The 26,657-nt window shown below is 40.6% G+C and overlaps 2 protein-coding genes and 2 long non-coding RNA genes across 5 annotated transcripts; 2 read left to right on the plus strand and 2 right to left on the minus strand.

Moving 5' to 3' along the window:
* The first annotated feature begins 1,828 nt into the window (after window positions 1–1,828).
* LOC147757687 (uncharacterized) lies at window positions 1,829–3,938 on the plus strand. Its single transcript, XR_015322109.1, has 2 exons — window positions 1,829–2,359; window positions 2,871–3,938. It is a non-coding gene; the product is annotated as an uncharacterized LOC147757687 (long non-coding RNA).
* Window positions 3,939–3,942: 4 nt separating this feature from the next.
* LOC111244870 (uncharacterized) lies at window positions 3,943–12,408 on the minus strand. Its single transcript, XM_022792377.2, has 3 exons — window positions 12,143–12,408; window positions 9,185–9,316; window positions 3,943–8,678 (listed from the first exon to the last, which is right to left on the minus strand). Exons 1-3 carry the CDS (start codon window positions 12,406–12,408, stop codon window positions 7,628–7,630), a joined length of 1,449 nt encoding a protein of 482 aa, XP_022648112.1. The 3' UTR covers window positions 3,943–7,627.
* Window positions 12,409–17,252: 4,844 nt separating this feature from the next.
* Window positions 17,253–25,478, plus strand: LOC147757688 (uncharacterized). Its single transcript, XR_015322104.1, has 3 exons — window positions 17,253–17,524; window positions 22,343–22,848; window positions 23,733–25,478. It is a non-coding gene; the product is annotated as an uncharacterized LOC147757688 (long non-coding RNA).
* Window positions 18,107–26,520, minus strand: LOC111244944 (uncharacterized). 2 transcript variants are annotated; one of them, XM_086981311.1, is made up of 4 exons: window positions 25,775–26,520; window positions 24,289–24,432; window positions 23,284–23,359; window positions 18,107–22,833 (listed from the first exon to the last, which is right to left on the minus strand). In XM_086981311.1, exons 1-4 carry the CDS (start codon window positions 25,799–25,801, stop codon window positions 22,664–22,666), a joined length of 417 nt encoding a protein of 138 aa, XP_086837437.1. In that variant the 5' UTR covers window positions 25,802–26,520; the 3' UTR covers window positions 18,107–22,663. The 2 variants fall into 2 exon arrangements, with proteins under 2 accessions (XP_086837437.1, XP_022648296.1); XM_022792561.2 differs by having other exon boundaries at window positions 23,284–23,516; window positions 25,775–26,518.
* Between the last annotated feature and the right edge of the window lie 137 nt (window positions 26,521–26,657).

The raw sequence follows: 26,657 nt of genomic DNA on the forward strand, positions 1-26,657 counted from the left end.
TTGCGAGCTTGACTATCAATATTGGTCTAGCCACTTCACTCTTCCAGAAGGCATTTGGCAGCTATTTATGGGCAGCTTCTTAGCAATGATTATGATAATGACAATGGCTAGCTAGTGCTGTACAGCTTTTAATTATCTTTCGTTCTGCCCAGGCGTTTTTTCACCATTGTCCTTTACAGGACCATTACACAACCTTTACCTCTATATTTCGAGTTTAAGTCCGGTATCACCGTAAAACATTCCACCGTACAGCTGACTTCCAGCACGAAGCGGAGTCTGTCTATGCCTGGATCCGAACCCAGACCACAACGTGTCCCTAGTATTAGAAGGCAAATACGTTATCCATGAAGCTTTCACGGGGACACACAGCCTTCACCTGTTTCCATTGTCTCAAAACTGAATTTTGGAAATTGTTTCCCTAAATTAGTTAATGTAGGGCTTTGGACGCCTATCTGAGTTTACCCAGGCAAGTTTGTAACTCATAGATTACTGTGTAATTCCTCAAGCCTAGTGCATAAATCGCGTTACTCTCTCGCAGTCATCCCACCTTATTAGGATTTTAGGATTTCAGTCACTCTTTTACTTGTTTTTACTATATTAACCACTTATCGATTACAACCTGTAACAAGTTAGCATATATAAAGTTTATTAGCCAAGTTGGCGTCTTAAGGGTACATTTCAAGGGCAATTTTCCAAATGCAGCAGAACTTTATCCATTTCGCAATATCCTCTTTAAGTGTAAAAGACGTACGTTACAGAATGCAATAGTTAGTGTCAACTGTCTTGGCTTGGCTTGGCTATTCTCAGTTGTTATTCCAATCGTTAACTAACCTGGTCCATTGATTCGTTGTATCGCTATGGTGTCTATAAGTAGATTTTTCAAGTTGACTTTCAATTACACGTTTTTTAAGTTTGCATCTTTGAAATCATCCAAGTTATGAAGAGCCAACTCTTTTCCAGTGTTAACTTATAACCATCTATCAGATGTTAATTTAAATGTTTCTATTACGTTACCTCAGTTCGCTTGACGACCACGTAGCTCCCTCTTTTTTTCTCCCAGTTCTCTTATTGCAACTACCAGTTAATGGATGTCATCTTGTGAGGTCTTCGCGTATTGTTTCTTAAAAGCACACCCAAGCTACCTAATTTCATGCAGTCGGCATTTTATCACTGCGAACTGCTTCGACTGCTTGTTCCCTCAATCCTCCTCCCCCCCGCCCCTTCTCCCCTGTGCAGAGGAGAGACACCCATTTCTTTCATACAGATAACTAAATTGGGAAAAATAAGACTTGCCTTGGAGAACAACTGCTTAAGTGATCCACATTCTGTACTCAAACCGTTTATTGCATAAAAGCAAACACAAATTAATACCGAGTTTTCTGGGTGTTTTATTTTGTGTTAGCACATAGAATTGTTTACGACTTGTGACTCTTTCACAGCCTTTTGTTCGCCTCGAATCATCACCATTATCGGCACTGTTACCGGCGGCGGTCGTTACCATTTTATGGTATCCAACACCACCAGGATCATATCAATAAGAATAATCTTTCTCCAGCGTACTTAACTTTTTTTAATATTAATATCATCCTCATGCTCGTCGTCCACTCATCATTGTCACGTAGTATGAATTACTAATGTGATCTTTTACAAAATGCTAATACAAACAATACTAATGGTAATAGTATATAAAGTTGGGATCGTCATCGAAGCGCGATAGCTGCGTCAACTTTTTTTTTTCCATGACTTTTGCTCGTCTTGTTGCTATTTTTCTCTGCTTATCCACTTGGTTCTGACTTCATTTGGGCTGAATCATCGCCAGCCTGTCCTCGTTCAATTATAATTCCATGTTACTATTATTTTGGTCGTTTGCTGGTTAGTATGCTGTTCTGCATCTTCTGTTTGCCCTTCGTGTAGCTTCGCTTATCATTCCGTTAATCAGATGACTGCCATATATTCTCTGGTGACGTTACCGTTTCATGCAATTGAAAGATTCCTTAACTAGGAGAGAATTGTTGGCTTTTTGGCATTCAACGTTGAGACTCTTTTGAAGCTTTGACCACTCTCTCTCTCTCTCTCTCTCTCTCTCTCATTCTTTCTCACCCGTTTTCTTTCTTTCTTTCTTTCTTTCTTTCTCTCTCTCTCTCTCTCTCTCTACCTGTTCCTGTGCAAATGATCTCAGAAAACCAACTAGTCATGTTCATGCCTCAGGACTTCAAGAAGATTCAAAACTAGATTTATCGCTGCACTCTAAGTTAGAAGAAAAAAAAAAAAGTAAAAGAAGAGCTACAGTCAGCTTTGCGTACTACACATAATCTGGTGCAATTGTCGGCACACATATGCTCAGGATCGTGTCCTAAAAGTAAGTGCTTTAACGTTCCGCTAGTTTTAGTCCCTTGACGAGTAACTAGATATAGCCGCTGTTTATAGCTCCTTGCATCAGTCCTAACAAAGATCTAAGTCCCATATAGAAGAAGAGTAAACGTTTGTTCACACACGACAGCTTTCCTACGATGAGTTCAATGTTCCTATAGTCGTCCGGATTATAGCGTTTCCATCCCCACTTTTTAATTATCGTATCCGGCATTTTGTTTTATTATTCTTTATCGATCGGTTTTTAGGCTTGTTTGTTTCAATTGGTTATAAAAGTATTCCTAATGCGGCCTCAGTTTTCTCATTTTGAGACTCGCCAAACCCAACTCTTTTATCTGTCCTCGAACAAAAACTTCTATTTAGACTTTTTCTTCGTCCTTCACTCACTCGCCTATATAGTTCGGTGTTAGTAATTCATGTACCTCTATCTATATATATATATATAATTTTTTCTGGCAAAATAGTCTAAAGCTCTTATCTCTCTGTTTGTCTCCATGCAGAAAATACATGGCTGCTCTTGACGGAAACGAAGTTAACTTTTCAATCAACCTTTAAACCGCAGTGCCTACGCAATCCCAGATCACATAGAGATATCAAACTGGGCTGGAATGGCTTGTTATCGTCTAAATGCATAATTTATAGGCTTCCTCAATTGAGTACACTTTTTATTTCGTTAAGGATTACCGAAATGTATCTCTCAAACGAATAGGTCAAGCTTGGCCAAAATGAAATTACTGAAAATGAAAGTCAGCATCTGATCACGAAATCGTCCAACACGGATTAGCTTGTTTCGATTTTCCATTGGTGTACCTGCCATCAGTGATGTGATAGACTGAAATCCGTCAACTACATTTACACATCTGTCTGACACCTGTATTAAATTTTGTAATAAGTATGTTACAGCAATGTACAGTGGACGCGGACTAGCGGCAGCACCGTAAAACGATCAGATAGTGTGTATCACCATCGCTAGCAGCGTCGATTGGCGACGGCAAAACGCCAGCTTGAAATCATCTCTTTCCTGGTGCGTTCTGACGTCCCTGCTGAGTCAGCTCGTAATAACACGGCCAAATTTTCGAACTTGTGACATCACAGATTTCGAATTCGTTGGCAATATTGACTTGCAACTAATCTAATTCTAAATTCTGCCGAGTCGCAGCAAACGATCCTTCAGGGATGGGGTGGGGCTGGCAATAAGTTTCGGGACGAGAGCAATGTTTAATGCAATGAGCGGTGGGCATTTCACAATAGATCTATGATGTATATTATAATGGTGCACTGATAAATATGATGATAGTAGAAAGCATCGTGTAAATGCGAACACAGAATTGGCGGAGATATAGGAATCGTCGTGTACTGAATCGAAATGAGACGAATTGGCAGCGGCCGTTAACAAATAGGTTTGATGGATTAAACGTAGTGAGAATCACAGTATGAGCACGTGCACATACAAGGTCGATAGCCCCGCGACGGTGGCTTACAATCTACGGCTCGATTACAGAAAAATCACATATAAATAATAATCGTCTCTGTCTTCTTCTGCAATATACTGAATAATAATAATATGAGTCATACTGTCGTTTTTCTTTATTCAAGTTCGTATCAAAGCACATTGTTTTGGCACACGGAAACCAACTGTGTTCGTTAGCGGCATACAATTAGGAACAGTAAACAAATTAGCTAGTAAGCTCTTCTAGTGTCAATACTCTGCTGGCAACGCCTAGGCAATTCTATCGGCTCCATTATCTACATATAGTTTGTCGGTAGACTTTCTTAGCGAGCGTCTAGACGCACAACGTAACGCCAATATAAATCGTTATTCAAGCTAGCTATATATATATATATATATATATATATATAAAAATACATATCAAATAAACTAGCTCAGAAGTAAAACGTAAGTGTTTCGAGCGAGTTCTACCCTTCTGTATGTTTCCTTGCTGATAGCACGTTCCTTTACATTCATTCCAGTGACCCACATAACACTTGCAGTAGTAAAGCTGACAAAAAGCTATTTTAACAGATCAGTTTTACTCAGACGTAATGCCACCCTGCCCTTCATTTTACTCACACATCATCAACTATTGTCGTCTCTGCTAACCGTCACAGTAGTAGAAGAAGTAGTAGTAGTAGTAATAATAAGTGACTTTTCATTGGAGCTGTCGCCAACATCTATCTATTAGCGTTAGAAAATATGGTCTGCTTCCGTCTTTTTTCATGAAGTCCGTATAAAAATGATGAAGTGATGGCGTCTTGTTCCTACTTGAACGATGAGAACAGGTACCCCGTCCTTTCGTTTTATAGTAGGCGCTAGTGTAACTGCTGCTTATTTCCTATGTATTTAAATAGTAGATGTACTATAATTATGGCCTGTTTCATGATAATGTCATGTAAGCGAACTGCTATAATAGGAAAGTACGAAAAGAGGCTCTTGGCTAGTTCTGCCACACGACGCTAATCCTACACATAGCCTATGGATCGTATCGCTAGTATTGTTTCTATTGGGATTAATACTACTATATAATACATGAGCGGTATAGTCTCAGCTTACAATCTTTGCCTAGCAGCCAATAGCCAGCGTCGCGTTGTTTATACCCCGTAACGTTCTCGTCACCAAACAGCGTTGCTGTACTTATTTTACTGTAATTAGTATTTGTTGCTTCTAGACCCCACTTGGGAAAAATTGGAAGTCGATCGAGCGTTAGAAAAGTGGACAAAGTGAAAAAGGGAAAAAATACTATAAATGTTTTTACCATTTAATTCATCTCTCTGCCCCGGCGTGTCGCCTCCTTCTGTCAAACTGTCTGCTATTCGCCTAGCGGCTGTAGTTGGTGTAACCATAGATAACATGATAATTGTGATTCTCTCTCTCGAGTCCCTCGTCTTCTTTTCGTTGGTTTCAACGTTAGTCTTCCGTTTTCTCAAGTTTATTTATCCATAGCGTTCGCGCTGTTTAGCAATTGCAGTCAATACAGTCATATAATCGGTACCGGCCATGGATGTGTGGCGTGTCCTGACCGAATTGTGTTCTCGATTCGGACACGGTACGTCTGCTTTTCGCCTCGCTTGGCTGCTTACCGAGACAACACGCTACGGCTCGTCCCTTCATTCAGCTAATACGTATGTGACCTTGTTGACTGACAAGACGTTAGTTCTGAATTGCATTCGTGTATGTCTTATGAGTAACTTTAGGAGTACCGTCTTTTTGGTTGATTTTTTCGATATACGTTTCTGAACTTCGTTTATCGTAAATTTCTAAGGTGGCTGATTCACTGAGATACTGGTCGCTGTGTTGCATTTGTATGTTGTATCTCTGTATGATCATGGCTGTGTGCGTCTGAGGCCTACAGGTGGGTAACACAGACTTCGCGGCAACTAACTGCGATGGCTCATTACGAGGCGCTTTCGGGTAGCCCGTTCAATGGCTTTAACAACTGCCAAGTACTGCTTTGTTACGCTACAAGCGAGCATCTCTTCGCTCCTAGATATCTCCAAAGACCCAACGGATTTCAAACCCAAAACTTAGTCAAAACATGCACTGATATTTGGAGAACTACCAACCTCAGCTTCTGTTTGCTTTGTTACCATCACCGTCGGAATTTATCATATCATTAGTCAGATCTTTCGTTTGTTATACTCGTACGGCTGGATAGAAAGACGTTACCACACTAACAGTAAAGAGTGGATAAACCGTATGTTTGGGACCGAAGAACAGAATTTTTAATATCGACTGATATACACATACGTATCCTAGTAATGTCAGTAACATTTATGCTAGCTCAACTAATATAATGATGACTGTATCTGTATGCAACTGCTATTTATACGCGTATAAAGTTCGACTATTAATGAAAATATTAATAAAAAAAAATGCCTTATAAGAAAGCCTTTTCAGAAGGCTTGAAAAATGCAGCGAGAGCCATTATATGTATCAAATTCAACCGCTGAAAAAAACTTAAAAACAATTACGTCCCTCCTTTGCTGTGTTCATACACGCGTAAGCTGTAAATGTTTGCGATCCTACCAAAATACTGCGCCATACATGTTGTCAAATGTAATATATCTGTTCCGTGTGAGTTGTCGGCAACAGTCGACCTCATAACCTATTTCCGCCCCCTTCTACGGAGTAGATTACGGAGTGATGACCACACTCTTGGGTATGAAGTTCTTTAACAAAAGTCCCTTGTCTTCTATGTTCCTAGAGCGAACCTATGCGTTGGATCAAATAAGTTTAGGCTAATGCACGTACAAATTAGATAGGTTATTAGCTGGTTCTGGTTAGCTGAGATCATTATGAAGTGTTTTCGAAGAACTGCGCGGTTCGCATGCGTCTTTTCCAGAGCATCTGCCGCTGTTCGTCAGGGTCGACTCTACCATCAACTGCTAATTGACCCGAATAGTAAGATTCATTATTCGTTTAAGACGCAGGTAATTCTGTCTATTTTACGTTTGTGTTGCTGCTAGATATAATTAGCTGACATCTTGCGGAGGGGTTGAGTGAGTTTTTTTTGTGTGTCCGTTCAGAGGACTTCACCATTTTATGAGATCATGACAGACTTCAACATTGTGAGGCAGTGAATTTTGCGCACAGACTCCGCTGTCATCACTCAAACTATGATCAATCTTTTTCTGCTATTGTATATCTGATTGCATCGACTGTTATATCACTTATGGCTACAGACAGCTACTGCAATTAGCAGTGCCTTCCTCTGCAGTGTTCAGACTTTATCATCTACAATTTTGTCAATGAGCTCTCTAACTTGCTGCAATAACCCTTTAACCTTCAAACACGCGGTATCGCGAATGTTTCAGTTGAGATTCAATCGACTGCCGTCAACATCTTCTGTACTTGACCGTTAGATAAAGCTCTCATATGATGTGTTGTTTTGTTACGACACGATTTAGATCATGGCCTTGCCCTTTTCAGGTCGGGGCGGACCTTAATTTTTTTCCAAGAATCTTCAAAGTACACCACCAAAATGACCGCTTTTGCTTTGCTTAATCTTTTAACCGCTTGTTCATTATTACCGTTATTATAACTGTTATACCACTTCAAGTACGTATGTGCAAAACTTTAGTACATTCTTCCCCTTTGCCTCGCCACTTGATATAATTATACGGTTTGCTATAGTATAATAGTTATTATTAAAAGGGTAAGCTGTTTGTTATTGTTTTTTTTTTTTGTTGTGTGTTTGCATCACTCGACAATGGTGACTCATTCTATTTTAAAACAGGTCATTTATTTGCTTAGGCTCTTTCAAGCCTGCGAATATAAAGGCGGCTTCATGGTTGATGCGTCCGCGGGTCCTTCACCAGCGCTACCGCCCGCAGTACGTGAGGCAGTGTTATCGATCACGCTTTGTTGTTGCTGCATATCCCGACGACCCGACGATGACAGTGAGCTGTTGCGTGGAGCGTAGCCCGTTACGACATTTTGGGGATCGTCGCTAGAAGTCGATGAGTTCGCGTTGACGTTGTAATTGTTGTTGCTACTTAAGCCGCTCAGATCAGTCGCCTCCTCTAAGCGCATAGCCACTCGTGACGCCCTGATCGCGTCTTCGTAACTGGGTGGCGCTTCTTCCGCGTATGGCGGCGGAGGAGACATTGCTGAGTTGCGGCGTTCTGAGATGCCGTTGGCTAACTCATGTATATGATGGGGGTGCTGCTGACTATTGCTGCTGCTGCTACCACTACAGCTTCCAACAGCGTGCCCTGTGCTATGGGGATGGGTGGCTGCAATATTATGTGAATGAGTATGGGCATTAGCGGTTCCCCGCTCCTGGCGTTCCCTCGCCCCTGAGTCGCGCCGGGAGTGCGCGGACCCTCGACCACGACGGGAGTCCCTTTCGCCGGCTCCTGCTGACACAGCTCCACCGGAGGACTCTCTGCGTTGGCCTCCAGAGCCCGGTCCACCACCACCACCACCGCTCTCAACGGCCATCTGAGACACCCCACCTAAAGCTCCCCCTCCTGATGAGCCGCTGGTCGAGTTCCGCGGTGGCGTAACCGCTGTCTGACCACTCGGCCCAGCCGATCCCGAGCCGTTACTAACGGGTGTTGTCTGATGAAATGTAACCCCACGCCACATTGGTACGATTCGCCGATTGGTTGTAGAACTTCCTCTCCTCTGCGGCACCTTGGCACCACGCTGATAGCCCAAGTACACGAGAATTATACATATAACTAACAACGGTACGGGGCTAACCTTAAAAAACGTTAGGTTAGCGTGGTCGCCGCTAAGGTAGAAGGGATCGATCATGCAGCGAAATAGGCTCAGGCTATTGTTCGCAACTGGAATCGGAATATAGCTGAAAATTAAGAGTTGAATAAGCATAAAATAAATGGTTCTTAGTTCACTTGCTAATGTAGGTATTGTTTAAATGAATGCCAAAAAAAAAAAATATGCCATTGAGAATTTCATATTACATACAAATTAATTTATCTATTGGATATTGCACAGTCGTGATCGGATGAAGTAAAGCCCTTTTTCTGATATAACATGGAGTCATATTTAAGTTTCGTCACGTTTTTTTTTCTTATTTTATTTCTGTCATTGACGCTACTTGAACAAGCGATCTGGCCATTTGGGTTATGGATTTAGCTGTTTATATATGTTGAAAGATAATAGTTGCATCAAGCACATGTTAGTGATAGCATCCGTCTTCGCATACATTAGACTCCATGTACGCTGCAAATAGTCACATAGAAGCGAGTGTGTCTGGCTTGTACGTCCTTATGTGTATGTTATAAAATTTACATCGGCACCTCCTTTTTTACGTTGTACTAAACAGAATATTTCGTTATTATTGCTTACCTTGGAGGACAACGGCAGATACCTCCAATACAGTCTGAGTACTGATCGGCGAGCAGGCATTCCTTCGACGAACGGCACTTCTCATTATACGATTTTCCTACTGAACATTTAATGATTTTGTATGGTGGTTCTCTGAAATATCACAAGATCAGATAAACGAATAAAGGCAGAACAATAATTATCACTAAATGCTATCTGTGTCTAGCTCAGTATCGCTTGAAGGAAGGAAAAAACGGTATTGTTTTCCGATGGCCTGGTTACGGATTAGTAGAGCAAAGGATAAGCCTTTATAAGGCATAAACTAATCTAACAAAGGGTCAAACAACCTGTTCATGAAAAGACTATCTATGTATATGGTTGTCTTCGAAAAGTTTATTTGAGTATGTTAGCTAACCAGTAATAATAATCATAGTAACAACTTGAGTAACCTCTAATTTGATTTTATTTTAGTCAGTCTACCTATATTTTGCCAAAGAGAATAGGACCATTACGCATGAATTTAAATTACGATTGACAATTTAGCTATTTAAATTGTTTAGTTTCATCTGCGTGTTCGTTACATGAACACTTTCCTTAAGTACCCGTTCACTCTTAGCCTTTTCTGACAGGTAATGAATGAGTCACCTTTTTTAGGATCATCTGGACGCAGATTAAGGTGCATGGAAGCATTTACATCGATATCAGCATAAGAAAATGGCCTATTTCTTTTCTGGTGTGATCAAGATCGTATTTTTCGATGCCATGCGAGCAGGACATGTGTATTGAAAAAGCCTCGATGTCTAGTTTCGAGTGAGGCGGGTAGACTTCGGACCGGTAACTGCATATTCTAGTAAAACAAAGCCTTTCGAGAAGTAAATTTGAAGACCTTTAAGGTTTGATTCAAAATTCAATAATGAAAGGAACAAAGTTATTAGGAAACAGGGTAGCGGGCTAGATCGTTTTTATAATATGGATGCTAAAATCCAAAGGGTTATTAGGTTATTAGTATCAACTGGTCATAATTGATTGACATAATTCGGGTCATATAAGTTGTAACCAGCCATATATCAAATGGAACTAGAAGCATCCTATAGTGAATAGTCTTCCCTAAATCAACTAGAGGTAATCGAACGCCGTGTTGAGGAGTACGCTGGAGTCTCTAGCCGTATTTCAAGCATCTGAGCGCATCAAATTGGATTCCTCATTTACTTGAATGAATTTGAACGTTATATTCTGTATTTAGTTTACTTTAGGGTGAAATAAACATTCGTCTATTTCAAGCAAGTTATCTGCAAGCAAATTAAGATCTAGAAGGAAAGGCAAAAAAGTAGAAAGAAAGTCGATCGCCACTGTCGAAACGGCTGCTAGTAATATAAATGTCTTTCGTGCTTGGGACATTTTCGTAACAAATATTCTGTGGGTAGATAAGTAGCCAGGCGGGTAATCAAAATTGCTTCACTCATATAAATTGAAAATACCAAGGTACAACAAAATTTATTTACCAGAATCAAACAAGTTGGGGTGACTTTTTGGGAATCGATCTGGGCGGTCCCGATGGTTTTCAGTACCACAATTACCATGCAAGAAAAGAATCGCACGATTCTTTTAAACACCAAAAACGATGGCTGATGAACTATGCTATAGGATTTAGTGGAAAGCCTGCACACATTCGAGCTAATAAGTAATATGAAGACTGCGGAGTACGTCGTCCTGCTCGCCCATAATGTACGACGCCCAACTGTTTACAAAAAGCGAAATGTTAACAAAAGAAAAAAGCAAGATCGTTAGTGGCTTCACAAAGGCCGATCTGAACATCATAGAATACTAATGACGCGTAGTAACATAAACACAAGGTATCACTTAAGAAAAGTTCGATGACGCCATCTTGGCTCCGTAGAAAACAGTGAAGACAAGTAAAATCAAAGCCGTATAGCATCAATTTCATGCTTCGAGACCACAATTTTGAAGCCGTTAGAGTGCAAGCAGATTCTACAAAATACTGACTTACCGATGCGTTTTGCTGAAAACTTAAAAAGAGAAATAGGGTTTTATGTGACGCTCTGATTTTGAGAATCTAGCTTTAAAATGCTACCGAGAAATATACACTGAAATAATTCAAGTGTACCCATGGATACGAGCGACAGTATTCGTCTTCCTACAGGACAGTTTAGCAAATTGTTACTAGCGGTTTATTGTAAAAAGCATTGTTAGCACCTCTGTATGCTTGCATACATGACAGAAACAAGCACTTCATAGCCACTCGCACCGCGCCTTCATACCAGTAAACGTGTGTTTATAAATATATACCATAATATTTAATTTATCACAGCATATATGTCTAGCTAACACAGACTCGTAACGAGCTGAGGTCCTACATACGTCTCAGTGTGGGCCTACTTTCTATTCTGTACTTTTCTTTTTAAAAAGAGGGTTAACTATTAATAATTTTGAAGTATTCGCAATATCTTATTTAACGTTATGCGAAGGCGGATGGGGAAGGCGAAGGTGCAAGAAAAGGCTTATCTTAATTTCTTTGGTGTAAAAGATATATTTCTATTTAAAAAATAACATCTTTACTAGAGCCGTCTAGTGCTGAAATAGACGTTTGTTAGACTTTAAATCTTTTCTTATGTAAGTGTAAACCTATTATTTTACTCCATAGCAGGCCTACTTTCGCCTTCCTCGGCCCTATCTTTCCGACCGCTTAGTTCTCGATGGACTTAATTTTCACCTCTTGAATGAAAAACAGGGTGGTAGAATGAATGAAAGTTTACATTTGAACTCCTCGGCGCGACAATTTGTGACAAGACAAGACACCTCCTATATGAAAACTCTGAGCTCTTTACCAACATTTTTTTGTTTTGTAGAAAAATTGGGAAAAAATTGTGTCATGCTTTTCCATGTTCCTCTTCTTCCATGTACCACATCACGATATTCTCAGCAACATGAATATCTATGAAACATAGTGACAATGCTAACCTGTAACGGCCTTGAGTGCAAACACAGATGCTATGGTTTGCATCGCACACAGAGAAGGCGTCCCTCGTTGAACATTCGATGTCTACGCTACATTCAAGGGTCGGTGCAGCATGCACGCTCTGTCCAGCTAAAATCGCCGTGGCCGCAAGAGCCAAAGTGACTCTAACGGCCCCTCTAATCCAACTGGGGCTGCTCGCCTTGAAGTCAACATTGCCGCCTCTGTCGCCTATGCCCCCAGGGGCACCAGCGACCCATCGGCGTGGCATCAGCACACGACCTGGAGCAGCTCCACGGCCATCTGTATGTTGTACCGTTACAGTTTGAAACGGCCCCGGACGACAAAAAACAAAGCAAATTATTTCTACAAAAGGGCGTAAACGTTAGCAAGCTATCTACAACAACTACGATGAATAAGGTTCCATTAATTCACACGATGCTCTTTAGTATTATAATGATCAACTTTTGCGATAATATTAATTTGTACAACGGGAGTTTCATTTGTTTTCATTTCATTTTTTCGTATGCGACAGAGTCCTATTAGAAGCTAGCTTTGAGGTTCAGACATGAGCATTTACGGCACAATATGGAGATACATTTCAGTATTATTATTATACCTAGGGTATCACTCGTATACCAAGCTTTGTCGCTTTGGATTTTATATCTGTTCCTCGTATACGTAGTTCACTCTGAAAACCTATGGGAAAGAGGTGGTAAAAATAAGATGTATGCCAACACAACAATCAGAACACGCAAGACCTCGAATCTATCCAAGATCAGGTTTTAACCGAATGTATAAAATCTACTAGGACGACTGGTATAATTGTAACATTCAGATCTGCATAGATTTACAAGAAGACCATAGGGACGATCCCATCATTCGAAGCCCTATGTGGAATCAAAGCATTTCATGAAGCCACTCACGCAACTGTCTGGCCGTTGGTTTAGGTAGTTAGTCCACTTGTTTGATTTATAGGTTCAACTTATACTGGGAACCTACGAGGACGCTTTGCTTTCGATTAATATAAGCTGTCGAAGCTACGAATGTCTATAGAGACGCTGATAACGATGATTATTATCGAAACCAAATTGATTGAACCAGATTGCCAAAATTATCTACCGATAACATGTTGAGTTAACGCTGAACAAGGTCGGCCAACATCTTGCAATAGGCAGCAGAAAAGTTACGGCTTTCTTTGTCACTGTGCAAAGCGCCCGTGTCGAATCAGGCTGATTTCACATTGCTGTCCCATTTCCCATTTTGTCTTCGCCTAGAGCAATGGTCCCTAGAAAGATGCCGAGAAGTCAACGACGTTGTAGGACGCACTCACAATGGCGCTTTGGACTCAGCTGCGCTGCTCCTATTGGGGCAACCACAGACCCGCCACAACAACGCTCCTTTTCGATGCTCCGTCAACCACTGAAAATATCAATATCAAAAGCAAAACAAAAGCACATCAACAGCGCATGAAATCAACGTTTCCGCTGAGCAGTGAGGTTAAAGGATGATCTACGCTATACATAAACGTATTTTTTTAATCTAATACAATTCCAATCAATTCCAAGCTACCATTCCATTAAATTACGTAAAGCACATGAACTGTGCTAAGTATGCGTGCAATGTATCATTTTTGCTTCGTTGTTTTAAATCTCGCCCAATAAAGTTGCATCTAGACTAAGTTTTTGCCGCGCTTTACTTCTTCCTTTGGAAGACATGGGATAAAACGGGCTCACTACATTTCACAGAGATACATATTCCATGTCCATTCACAGAATTGTGTCCCCAAGTAAACCAGGATTGGATCCCAAACGTCACCACACATGCTCCAAGGGTACCCTATAAAACGACGGGAATCGAATTTATGATCCATTTATCATGTCTATTATCGTTATGCACCTGAGGTTTTGATAACTAACTTTCTATTCTTTTTGCCCGATACAATTATAAACGAGGGAAAAAAAGAGGCCTAAAGACGTTTGCTGAACAAAAGCATGCCAACTAGTTAGAGACATAATTTTCACTGACTGATGTCCTCCCCTCGCGCTGTCAATACGAACATTTCACTTCCATAATAAGAGCACTAGGTTCAATTTGCCGGCTTGAAACTTAAATATATTTTAATTTCAGATACGATATGTTTCCACATAAGTAGTCGGCTCTCGATGCTTTAATTGGGTAGAGGTTTTGAGCATTCGTTGTAGCTAGCGCCCGCAGCGCCACACGCATTTTGATCTAATCACAGGTAGCGACATGACTCCATGCTGGATTTTCCATGATGGAAAGTTTTTTCGAATCACATCTTCTATCAGCTCCCCATAAAGCTGGCATCGGTTTTTTGTTAAAGCAAGCTATGTATGTAACATTACAAAGTATGGTGCAAATCCGTTACTTGTAGCAAGATCTGGTACCCATCAATCGCTAAGTTTTGCAATGCACGACGTATTGATGCTCGAGGTCCTTTCTCCCTAAAAGGTATATAGACATTTATCACTGACAGTTTAGCTGAAGTGAATTTTTTACCTAAATCGGATATATATACAAGACTGGTCGGTGCACCCCAAATTTTGCTGGTAGCCAAACCAGCAGACACCCAGTAAATATCTGATACGGGACACCCAAAAATCGCTAAATCATCTTTGATAGCATTTTACGTTCTCTGTTAAATAGTAGACAACTTTAAATGTTTTGACTTGCGGAAAGAAAAGAAAACATCACCGTTGTAGGGTCAATATATGTTTACTAAGTGAATAGTTTTAAATGATAATCCAATAAGGCTATATTCGCAGGGATACGAATACCTCGAAATGAAGTTACGCTAGAGATACATAGCTCGAGATCGTATTATCAACTTTACGTTTAATGGGTTCGAAGTTGAGATATAGTATGACTACGATGTCAGCAAATGTTTGGCTTAAGTTAAATAATAAATTAAGCGCTTACAGTAACTCCAAGTAAGGAACTGGAAGAGTGTTGCCATGATTAAAATGTATAATAAAAGACAAAAGAGAAATAAACTGATAATAGCATCTCAAATTGCATAGGATTTCCGTGAAGATGATGTTAATTATATTAATAAGCATATTAATAACATAAACGATAAACACAAATTATTTATTCTCCTTTGTTTATAAACGAAATGTTATTTATTTTCATCGATCATTTATCCATCCCCAATAGCCAGCGAAAGTTACAGCTAAAAGCTAGTTACAGGAAATTAAATGACTGACTGATAGCACAGCCACCAGGAGGAGCTACTAGAAAAAATCTGTCCCCAGAGGTTCTACACAAGATGCCACGTGACCCAGCAAACGTTTCGCTTGCGGTGACCATTAGTACACGAGCATAACCCGTATACACAAAGGCAGACGTGAAAATAGGGTCAAGCTTCATGCACAGTTACCGTGACGCAAGGCTGGGCTAAAAGTAGCAGATCAGCTCTTCATTTTCTAACGGCACCTTCGAGCATTGCAATGGCGTGTCTTATGCTGTATAGTTGTTTTTGATACATCAAGTCCATATAGTCAGATGGTAGTGTGTATTTCAAATACATCGAAGCGCATAGGGGCTTCTCAGTATAAAGTGAAAGACAAAAATGAGCACCAGCTACCATAAGGCGCTATATCCTAGCTCGAGTATTTATCTTCAACCGCAGAATCGTTAACAGGTAAAAGGTTGCTGTTATCAGCTGCCAGCTCACTGTTCTAACAACAGCTGATCTAAACTTTATGTCCACCGGACCTGCATATTATCGATTCCAAGTTAGGTCCAACTGGCAGGCAGTGCAACAACGTTTCTTAAAGGCTTGCGAATATTAGTAGTAGGAATAAATAGTTAGCCTCGGCTATTATTCATTCCATCTAGTTCTATGGATTTGTGTTGTTTCCCTGTTTGTCAACCTATTAGAGTGGCCGCCGAGTCTGGCCTGACGCTTCTGGGCTGCATATATGTGCACTATAATAATATTGATAGTATTATTAATTACGCCTGTGAACAACAGGCAAGTAAAGAAGAAGAAAGAAACTTACTTCGCGGTTTCGTCTTGTCTTGTCTTCATCGTCCATATCAATCCCTGCAGCTGAGGGACAAAGGCCGCCGTCGCAGGGGTCGGCAACCGTCACAGTGAAAGCCATCTGAGCAAAACAACAGTTCGAAGGAATCATCTTGTTCCATCGTTTAGTGTCTCGCGAACGGATATGTAGAATAACACGGAGAATAGAATACTATTAACGACAACGCTGCCGCGCCGCAAAAATTTCGCGCAAGGTCACGACGTTAGGGTAGCATACGTAGAGCACGTAAAAAGATATCAATCAATGAAAGAGATTTGAAGTCGCTCGTTAAGTACTCCCATAGGACGAACGAAGTGATGAATGAATCGCAATAATTAGAGCTCCGAACACTCACAATCGTTGCCCTCGTTGTCAGCGAACGGCGCGGCGCGGCAGCGTCGGCTCGTAGTCGTCCCCAAGATCATTAGTGAAGAAGAAGATGGAAGAGACAAATTCTACAAATTCGTCGAGACGACGACAACAGCAACAACAACTGTGTGGAGCGTCGTGCGCCGTCACTCTCTGGATACGCGTAGCTTACCCACTACGGCTGCTAGTCTTGGTACACTCCTGCCGTACTTGTGTATGTGCGTACACCTTCGGTCACTGTTTTTGTTCTTATTACCTAAGCAACGACCAAACAGTACTGGCTGGCAAGGTGGGTACTGGAAGCTAGGCCATTCCAGAGCAAGGTATTTCCAAGTGAAGCGTTTCTCGACACTCGACAATGATTTTTTGTGCGTAGGTCCGTCTACGGTTTAATCTATTCTTTGCTTTGTAGCAGCATTCAACCAGCAGCGGCAGTCGAGCCGCCTGAATCGGCGGCTATCCCTAGCACAGCATGCCTCTCTCCCACCAGTCAGCCGTACTGCCTCTGTGTTGACAGGCAGGCACAGGCAGACTACAGAAGGCTCGCTACAACACATTGATAAGCGAGAGGAGTGCGCGAGGGTCGTTGTCTCGCTTCGGTGAGAGCGGATGCCCAACGAAGCGAGAGAGTGGCGGCGAAGACGAACGAAGTGTGCATGCTCACCGACTTTCCCCTTCTGCCGCCGTTCCCTTCGGCTTTGGGTGAGGACCAGCGGATAAACGAATACGCTAGAATGGGAAAGGGAAAAGGTTGACATCTACACGTTGCTGTTATTGTTATTTCTCGCGCGCGACGGATACTGTGAAGATATTCAAAAAGAAAACAAAGAAACATTGACTCAATGGCATTGCGCACTCTGGACCACTCTTTGGGTCCCGCCGTTGAAGGTTCCTAAAAACGAGATGGCATTTTTCCGGAAGAACACGAGCAGAAGAGCAAAACAAAAGGCTAAAATCTCATATACAGTACGTTTACCTTTAGCACAGCTCAATGCATTTTTGTAAAACGTTTCGTTCACCAAATCTCTTTCAACTCTGTCAGCTGTCTAGACTGGCGTAGTGGTAGAAAATACGTAGCCTATGTAATTCGCTGGAACTCATATGCCAAAGTCTCTTTCAGCTTATAGACTCTTTGAATAGGGGAGCTTTTTATTTGGCCTGACTAATAGCATTTCAAAATAAGTAGATTGACGATTAATTCTGGCTTTCTGTTTCAGAAAGCATATTATCAATATTATTATTAATATCCTGTCCTATAGTGGTGTCTCATGTAGCTTAGAAGCACCGAAGTTTTAGCGCTTCCTTGCTACCAGCTCATTAAAGTTATTTTATGAATACTCTAGTAAAAAGACTAACTAAATGAAACTATACTAACTAAACATTTTGTAGCAATAGCACTGCACAAAAAACAAGCCACTTCACAAAAGCAACAGAGTGTGTCATAATACTGTTTAGTTCGCTTTTACACTATGGAATATGTTATTAAGTTGTAAAATAATCGTGCAGCAAACATAGATATCAGATTTGAAAGACAAAACACATCGAACAGAAGAATGAAATTTTTTTAGCTTTATTAACTTGTAATATTATTATGGTTGTTTCGAGCATATCGGCGAGGCGTTGTTATGCATTACCCTCGATAGCATAAGATCAAATGAAATCACCCTGTGTTGTCGGGCGGGGGGGGGGGGGGTAGGGGTTTGTGTACTTTTACTGGGTAAACATTCTGTATTTAGTCTTGTTTTATTTGTCTGTAAGAATAACACATGTTAATGATACATTATAGGTATTAGGTCATCATTACGCAACGTCACTTCATCTATGCGTTTACCTCATTGCCGCTAATATCCCTGACGTTACTCAATCACAATCTTTTCGTTTTATAATCAATAATAGTAAGGCACTAACTAGCGGGGTAGTAACCTCTATCGCCATATTATCTGTACGCGCTATATATATATATATATATATATGTGCAGAACATATTGGTAGGCTGTGTGTTTATAGCGGGCATGCGTTCAACTACCACTGTTGACAATAAGTGAAAACCTATTTTTTCTAAACTAAAATACCATACTTTTCATTGACGGAGGCGAAAAGTTGCCATGCTTTTCAGTCAGACGTATCCCTATGGCAACTATGAAGCTCATTGGTTGTCCGAACTAGACAGATTACATGATCTTTTGTCTTCACGAGGTATCCAAACACGATTTTCATATAGTAAAAGGTGGTTGAAAATTGCGCAAAAAGCAATTTGTAATTATCCCAGATCCTTGATACTGATCTCGTCCGCATTGATTTCGAACGATATATATATATATCTGTATACGTATATAGATTGTGAGTCGTTGGTCACACTTTCTCAAGTAAGGTGGCCGTCAATGAACCGCACTTCTAAATATCAGCATTTGTCATCTATGGCTTTTGCCTAGTGGTTTTTTTTTTTTTTTTACCGCTTTTCACAACCGGTGCAAAGCGTTTCGACATGGTTATTCAGTACGATTTGCAATAAATATTGTATCGTAAATAACGTACATGTTCATCCGCAACAATTATTATGTGTCATGTTGAAAGGATTTAGTCAAAAACGTTATTACGCTTATGACCGTTATACAGTCTGAGAGAATGTGAGTTAAGGCTAATGGCCTTAAGGTCTTCATTTCTCAAACGACCTATAAAATATTGTCGTATCACTTTGGCGTTTTTCATCAAGTACCAACGTTTTTAATAATACGATAAATAACTTTGAGATGTCGAGTCTCCTTTGGGAACATTATCAAGGTGACATAGAGCTTTATTAACGACGAGTAGCAAATACGCAAAAACCCTAAAAATTGTTTGAAAATGTAATCTCCTAAATATTACAGGGCTTCGATGATTAAACATTGTGTCAACACTCAGCGGACGCGCTCGACAAATGTCTACACAGATCGTTGGCTTTTTTTAGTTGGAAATAATACTACAGGCATCGGCATTATCAGTCGGCGCTCAGACAAAGTGCTCTTTTCAAGCCGGCCTGCTTGTGCATTTGGCTGATAAAACATATCTTTACTTATATGATAAGATGGAGTGTACTTACATATACGTACAAGCTGCTTTAGGGAAGCGAAGACATCGTCCGCTAAGAGTGTGCTGTCCGGTCCGATATATTCCCCACTGCTCTACCTACCTGTTAGCTCACCCTTCAAAGACAGCGCACACCTAAAAAATATATTCAATTTTCCTTCTGTACTAGTTTCAAGCAGGATGAGGGGTGGTTATGAGCAAACCGTACACTTAAAGACGGCATCTATAGCCCTGAATGAATTGTGAGTCTAGGCTTTCCTGCCTCTCTGCAACGGCCTCTCCGATGACCCAGTATAATCATTGTATGATTTTCGAATATTAACAGTATTATGTATCTTATTTAGTTTAAATATCGAGGTAATTAGCAAGCATTTTCACGCTAACTATATCGTTGAAGCTATAAAACGTGATGAGATTCACATCAGCGAAGGGCGGAACCCAGATCAGTTCCCTTACTTTATCCAATAAGCAAACAGATGATGATTCTCATCTTAACAACGCCAAAGTTGCCGTCATAGCAACACTCACTGTCAAACGAGCTAACTACTAATTATCCTGTTATATATATATTCACATGCCTTATGCAACGTAAATAGTACTCTCGTACACATGTATATTTATAGGTCTGAATCTATTCATGTGTATATATAATAGAGAAGTCAATATTTAAATATGTAACAAACAAATGATGATGTACTTAACAATCGTTATATATATATATAAACAAGCTATCGTGTATGTGATACCTTGACTCACGTATAAATCGTTGTTTTGTTATCATCGGCCAACGGCTTGATAATTCATAAAACAAATACAAGGCCTTTAGTGCCTAGAGATGTTTTCGGAGAATCTGGAAAACTGTAGGAAAAACGCAATGGATGCTTGCGCGACAAAAATAGCAATATAGTTTACTACAATGATATAAACCTAGAATTATAAGCGACAAAGACATTTTAACATGAAAATAAGAGCTTGATTTTCTACAATGCGCTCGGCGGTGGCTAGCTCGAAAGGCGCGGGTGAAGGGATGGGTTTGCTGTCGAAGATCACAGATTCGTTTCCTTATTCAATCTGGCCAATGACTTTGCCCCATTTGCTCGCAATGATAAAAACTCACATTGTGTTTAATTATTTTTTAAAATTATAAATTTTAAATTGAAATAAATAAGTTTCGTGGCGGAATTCGACAAACTGCAACATATTGTAAGCGGATCACTCATAGCATATCATCGAAAGACTGCTGCAAGTAACAGCGCAATGAGCGTTTGCGAATCTTCGTTCATTGTCCTCATTGACTAGTACCGAAAACTCGACTTCTCTGGCTGCATTTAGAGAGAGAATTTTGAAACAGACCTTTTTGCCTAAATGCCACGTATTGGTGTGTCTATTTATCACTGTCTATAGTCTGTTTAAGAAAATCTGTTGTAGCCGGCGCGTCGGGGATATGTTCTTAAGAAGAGAATATCTTCTTTCCCCCACTCGAATTATAATTTTTACATCTGTAATAGCGCTATTGCGAGCGGCAGTTCGATGAAACCCAGCTGGCCCATTTTTCATCAGCGAATGGCCGAAAATAGACACGTCAAAATCTTTACTCACTCCCCTTCGATGGCGTGCCAGCACAATGAGGATGCACAGCATAATGTTGAAATTTATTGCTACAAATGTACCATTGTATAAATGTATCTACATATATAACGCATATAGCTTAATCAGAGCTTGATGGTAGGCTTTTGGACAAAGTACACTTAAACAAAGGAAGTGTAGATTGTTCGTATAGATAATACATAGAATGAAATGACGGCATCATTATACGGTCACCGACTACGCTGTAGGCCATGCTTTATCATCCATGAACGAGGTCTGAATCGATCAACAATCACGCATGGGATACCCAAAACGATTTGACCGTGTTATGGACCGTCGTTCCATACGATGCCAGCCGATATGCGTTGAAACCCTATGCCACGTAACAAGTGATAGACATACTGACATTTCCAGCAACCAGATATATTTTGTGTGCTTTCATGGTAACTTTTCTAGAATGAAAATATTGTATATTGCTGTTATCACTGACGCGTTTCTCTACAGGTGTCTCAACCACGTGCGGTGTTCGTGAAATACGGTCGTCTAACGAATTCTAGCTATGTTATCATCGATTTAAAAGTCATAATATATACAAACCGGGTGAAAAATGACAGTTCTGTCTATGCATGTATTGTATGCATTTAGATATCAGTTTGACTTGTGTCTGGTATTATTGCCGTTTTCGAGAGCTCGGTGATTCTATAAACCACCTAAGTGTTTTGCTGGCATTTATAAATGTTCACTTTTATACAGTTATAATTGTCAAAGAAAAAGAAGTTCACTGAGTTTTTGGACTCAAGCCACGTTCACAACATTTTTCTGTGGTCATCAACCGCTTACACTATGCTGCATCTACAACCGCCAATGAACGTCGTTATGCTATTTCAATATAAAACGACAGTGATTCCGTAACGGTGGTCCGGTTGTAAGATAATATAGCGATCTTTGGATAAGTATCAAGCAAGGTGCTAGCACCGTCTAAGTGTGACTTGAAAGACCCTCTGTTAGGCAAGAAATTTCCGGTTGACGGGTTTCGCTTAATGGGTTAGCTCGATTCATCCTATACAGAGGTAATTATATCCTGAAAAATGGCTTAATTGTATATACGTTCGCTGCCGTTTGTATCTTCAGGTCTCTTGAAAGCGTTTCGACTGCAAGACTCAGTAGCAGAAGCAGCTGTCGAAAGGATTACGGTATATGACGTGGATTGTTTATCGGGCAGCTCGCCTTCGTATTTAAAGGATAAGTGCAGGACTGAAGCAACGGCACCTGCAGATCGCCGACATCACGGCAAGCACTTTGAGCGACGAGGACAAATGTGTTAGCTTCTACGAGAGTGTCTCAGAGGATTTAGCGTACTATATCTATGCTAGCCATGTCCGATGCAAGACGCTTCTGTGTCATCTAACCGTTAGGCCGGATACTCATTCGTCATTGGTAGGGGATCCGTTATCAAGCTTCAACAGCAATTTCCTCTGGGCCATCATCGATCTCTGTGGCTGTCAAAACGCCTTGCGTACACTGCGTACTGCTACCAGCTGCCGCACCCGGTTCATCATCATTACCGACAGGACCGGCCGTCGGCGTTGGCGAGGAAGATGTGCTTTGGATTCTATCGACGCCTGAATTTTTGCCAGGTGCGAAAAGCGAAAAAATTGTTAATGTCCCTTCAGCAAACGTCACGTTTACATGGCAAAATAATAATTAGTGGGTAAAGATGACAATCAGTTAACAAGCAAAGGTCCAGTCATCTTCTTTACTTAGTACTTGAAGAAACCATAAATGCTCTATTGAATGATCGGCAACTGTTTAGTAGAGACAATGGGGTCGAATAAAGTTTGTACAAATGGCAACATTTGTATACTGTATGATTAACGCAACGGCGACCACAACGGGCAAATATAGGTACATAAACATGTGTCCATGTAGGATATGTAGTGATATGAATGCGGCAAAAACAGCGTAAGAATATGCATCCTTGTACTGCCTAGTGCCGACGTACGATCAAATTGTAAAGCGAGACGAAAACTGCTCGTTAATTATGTTACAGCGTGGGAGGTATATTGACTTACCTTCAATTGCATTTTCTGCATTCATTGCATCGTTCAAGGGGGAAATCTTTCCTTTGAGGATATCACAAATGAGATCCTTTTGTATTGCGAGTATGACAATTCCAAGAAACACGAACACGGCGAATGCAAGAAAGTTAGCATTGAAAAACATTATTTTATCTGCCTCGTCAACCATGTTCATTTCTCCCTCGGGGTAACGTATGCATGACTGAGTAGCCTCTTCCACGTAAAATCTGTCCAGATACACACATTCAAGACAACACTATATTGACAACCGATTATACATAGTTGGCTATTCTGAGAATGATGGAAGAGAAGCCCTATGATTTTCTGCGAAGTCACACGTTTTCTTATAAAAGCAGGAATATATCGCTGCAAAAGGCACCTTGTGTGCCTTGTTAAAATTCTCACTCACAAAGGCATTCGTATCCTTCATTTTGCTTCTGCAGGAGATGCCCAGACCTAGTATCGCGTAGACAGCACGCCGAAGCTAAACGAAAAGAACTTTTATAAAGGTCAGTCGAGTGGTACTAGCTGATACTACTTCTAGACGGCGAAGGTTGGAATCACAATAACTGAACCAACCATTTTAGCACTAGATAGCACTAGATGAAGCAACTATCTTCTCTAGCCAGGATTATAGCTCTTTTCTGGAAAACAATCTAGTTTTAACGTCCAGCTTTACTGAATGCGTTTTGTGTGACAATATGTTACTATTGCATAATAATTACGAGGCTTACGAACAACTGCGAACGCATGGTAGGCACAAATATAATAACTGATTTAAAATAGGCGAGAAATTTTATAGAAAAAAAGGCTACATTTTTACAAGCAACCATCTTTCGACCATCTTTAAAGATTCATGCGCGTGTTAATCCCATAAACAACATGCCTTCATCGGGCTATTCGACTGAAGTGCCCGACCGCATAAAAGCATACTAACCTTAAATATACATCTTATATATGTATGTGTATGGATAGGCGGGTATCGTGGTCAAGTCTTACCCATGTTGACATTTGCATAAGCTCCGCATAAAGCTGCCAACACAACTCGTATTGCGGTTGACAACATAGCATTGTTTTGTTGAGCTGCACCACTGGTCCAATCGTTTGCCATACACACACCGAATTTCCGGGATAGTAGTATCTCTACATGACGAAACAGATTGACAAATATCATGTCAATTCAACTTGGACGGCCCTCTAACTTAATGTGGCATAATTTGAACTACTTACTATTATTGTAAGACTAGTTTAAGCGAGCATTTCTATGCACCAAAATGGCAGCCATAACGTTTGTCAAAGTAATCCCATTTTTGAACTTTACAATTCAGGGTTTATTGTGTCGTTGATTATACGATACAAAAACAGCAGGCACAGTTTTAAAGAGGATTTTGTCGACAACGAACTTCCCAATTCCTCACTCTCGGCTATAACGACTATTGCACTATCATCTGCTTTATCATAACTTTGTCGTCAGGTCTAGTGGAGCAGAACTTTCGACTCTAAAACTGTTTGCCTTGCGAAATACCACACCATCTTCCTTTCTGGTCACTGGCTTTCTACTGATAATGAAAAGATTGATATAAATATAACTGAAAAATAATGCATAGTGTCTAGTCAAGTGTATCACCTACAAGTTATATTATGGATGCCTAGAAGACCCCCGAGGTTTGGAAAGAAGAAGTTTTTAAGCTAAAAAATTACACGCTCGTCCCTCCATAAAATTTCTCATATTTTGGTCTTGAGTTTGCGCGCTCTGATCTTTCATTTAAGCAATCGCTAATCTTTGATTTGGCTATAAGCGGCTTTTGTATTAAATAAATATTCGATTTCATTTTTTATTGTGCTGAAAGACAGAGCTCGTTGTCAAATTAAGTATTCCTATAAGATAAGTGTCCAAATCGTTTTTATTTCGAGTTTATTCCCTTGAGATCGTGTAAGTTTTCCGGTGCATTGTTTGTTTTTGACCTGATTTTCGAATGTTTGGTATCTAAATCGATCAGTTTATAACTGAGAGACAACGTTTGAAATGAACACTTGATGCATAGCCGTGATCGACTTTGTCCAGATAAAAAGAATGGAAAAAATTTCTTCATGTACATAATAAACAGATAAACAAAGATTTAGCATCTTTCTTAAAAATGTATCACATACAGATTATAAATAAACGAAATAAATGTTCAAAAGGAAAATAGTGGTTATAAACGATTTTGTTATTGCATAATGTATATTTAAGTTTTCACAAAAATATGAGTACACCTTTATGTTTATTGTTGTTGTTGTTATTCAACATAAAACATTTGTTAAGCTTTTCACTAACACGAATTTCAAGTTACGTTATCATTTTAGGCCCGACCGAAGCGTCTAACATCGTAGCGATTTTTAAAAAACTTTGATTTTTCATTTCACACTGAAACTGAGCGAAATTGTTCATTCGATATAGACAGACACGCAATGGGCTGTGTCATGTCATGATTCTGTAACTTACCGAAAAAGTCCGTGCAGACAAATGCATCTTTTCAAGGCTTCGTCACATACAGCGCTGGCGTCAGCCGTCGTGCAGTTGGCGTCCGCTGTGCATTCATTAGTCTCATAGTAATACGGTAGCGTTTCCTCATCATGTGACATAATGGTGACGTCAGGCGCTAGCTACCAGTCAATAGACATAAGATATGTCGAGGCCTGCCGAGGAAAACGTCCTCGCTGGCGCCCAAGCCACGCCTGCTGCTGTTGTTACGCTGCTGGTCCAGCTTTGCCTTCGTGCCGGCAACCGGCTGATCTGTACGTATGCACTTTACTACAGACTTTATCACGGCTGCCCAACAGGACAGCGTTCTATGAATTTACGGGAAATTTTCGAACTTGCACGCAAAGCCCGCCTAACCTCAGTTGGTTTAGTCGTCTTAACCTCGCCTGGAATTCTTAAATACGTCAGAGTACATGACTATCTTGCCGTTCTGAAGCCGCGATTGAAGGTCATTAGCCACAATACGCTGTCGGTGTGAAAGACACAGCTTGTGAGGTGTTGCGTTAGGTCGGGGTGAGCGGTTCGAGAAGCGAATTGTGTGATTTGAGGGCTGGGCCGAGTTCACTCTGGGCTCCGGGACTATCAGTATTCTTGCTGCTGCTGCTGTTGTTGCTGTTGCTGTGGGGCGGGGACTTTTGAAGCGGGAGCAGCATGCGTGATACACAAGGCCTGTGCGTGCATGTGTCATGCCTTAGTCGGACGATTATAATGATTATGATGATGCTGGAGACAACATCTGAGGAGCGCCAGGAGCGAGAGGAGGGTGCGCAGCAGCCACGACAAAAGGAGGAGAGATTTAAGGAAGGCCGCTACCACCATTGCCAAGTAAGAGCAGTAGGAGAAG

This window comes from Varroa destructor, unplaced genomic scaffold (assembly GCF_002443255.2).
Source record: "Varroa destructor unplaced genomic scaffold, Vdes_3.0 BEIS01000002.1, whole genome shotgun sequence".
Taxonomy (NCBI): domain Eukaryota; kingdom Metazoa; phylum Arthropoda; class Arachnida; order Mesostigmata; family Varroidae; genus Varroa; species Varroa destructor.

What these genes read in the sequence shown, in the direction of transcription:
- LOC111244870 (XM_022792377.2), bottom strand. Translation starts at nt 12,408, where the DNA reads ATGCCACGCCGATGGGTCGCTGGTGCCCCTGGGGGCATAGGCGACAGA. An exon ending in TGCACTCAAGGCCGTTACAG is followed by an intron (nt 9,317 to 12,142) that starts GTTAGCATTGTC and finishes GTGATATTTCAG; the next exon opens with AGAACCACCATACAAAATCA. An exon ending in ATCTGCCGTTGTCCTCCAAG is followed by an intron (nt 8,679 to 9,184) that starts GTAAGCAATAAT and finishes CTTAATTTTCAG; the next exon opens with CTATATTCCGATTCCAGTTG.
- LOC111244944 (XM_022792561.2), bottom strand. Translation starts at nt 25,914, where the DNA reads ATGTCACATGATGAGGAAACGCTACCGTATTACTATGAGACTAATGAA. An exon ending in TGTCTGCACGGACTTTTTCG is followed by an intron (nt 24,433 to 25,774) that starts GTAAGTTACAGA and finishes TTCGTCATGTAG; the next exon opens with AGATACTACTATCCCGGAAA. An exon ending in TGCAGAAAATGCAATTGAAG is followed by an intron (nt 22,834 to 23,283) that starts GTAAGTCAATAT and finishes GCAAAAATTCAG; the next exon opens with GCGTCGATAGAATCCAAAGC.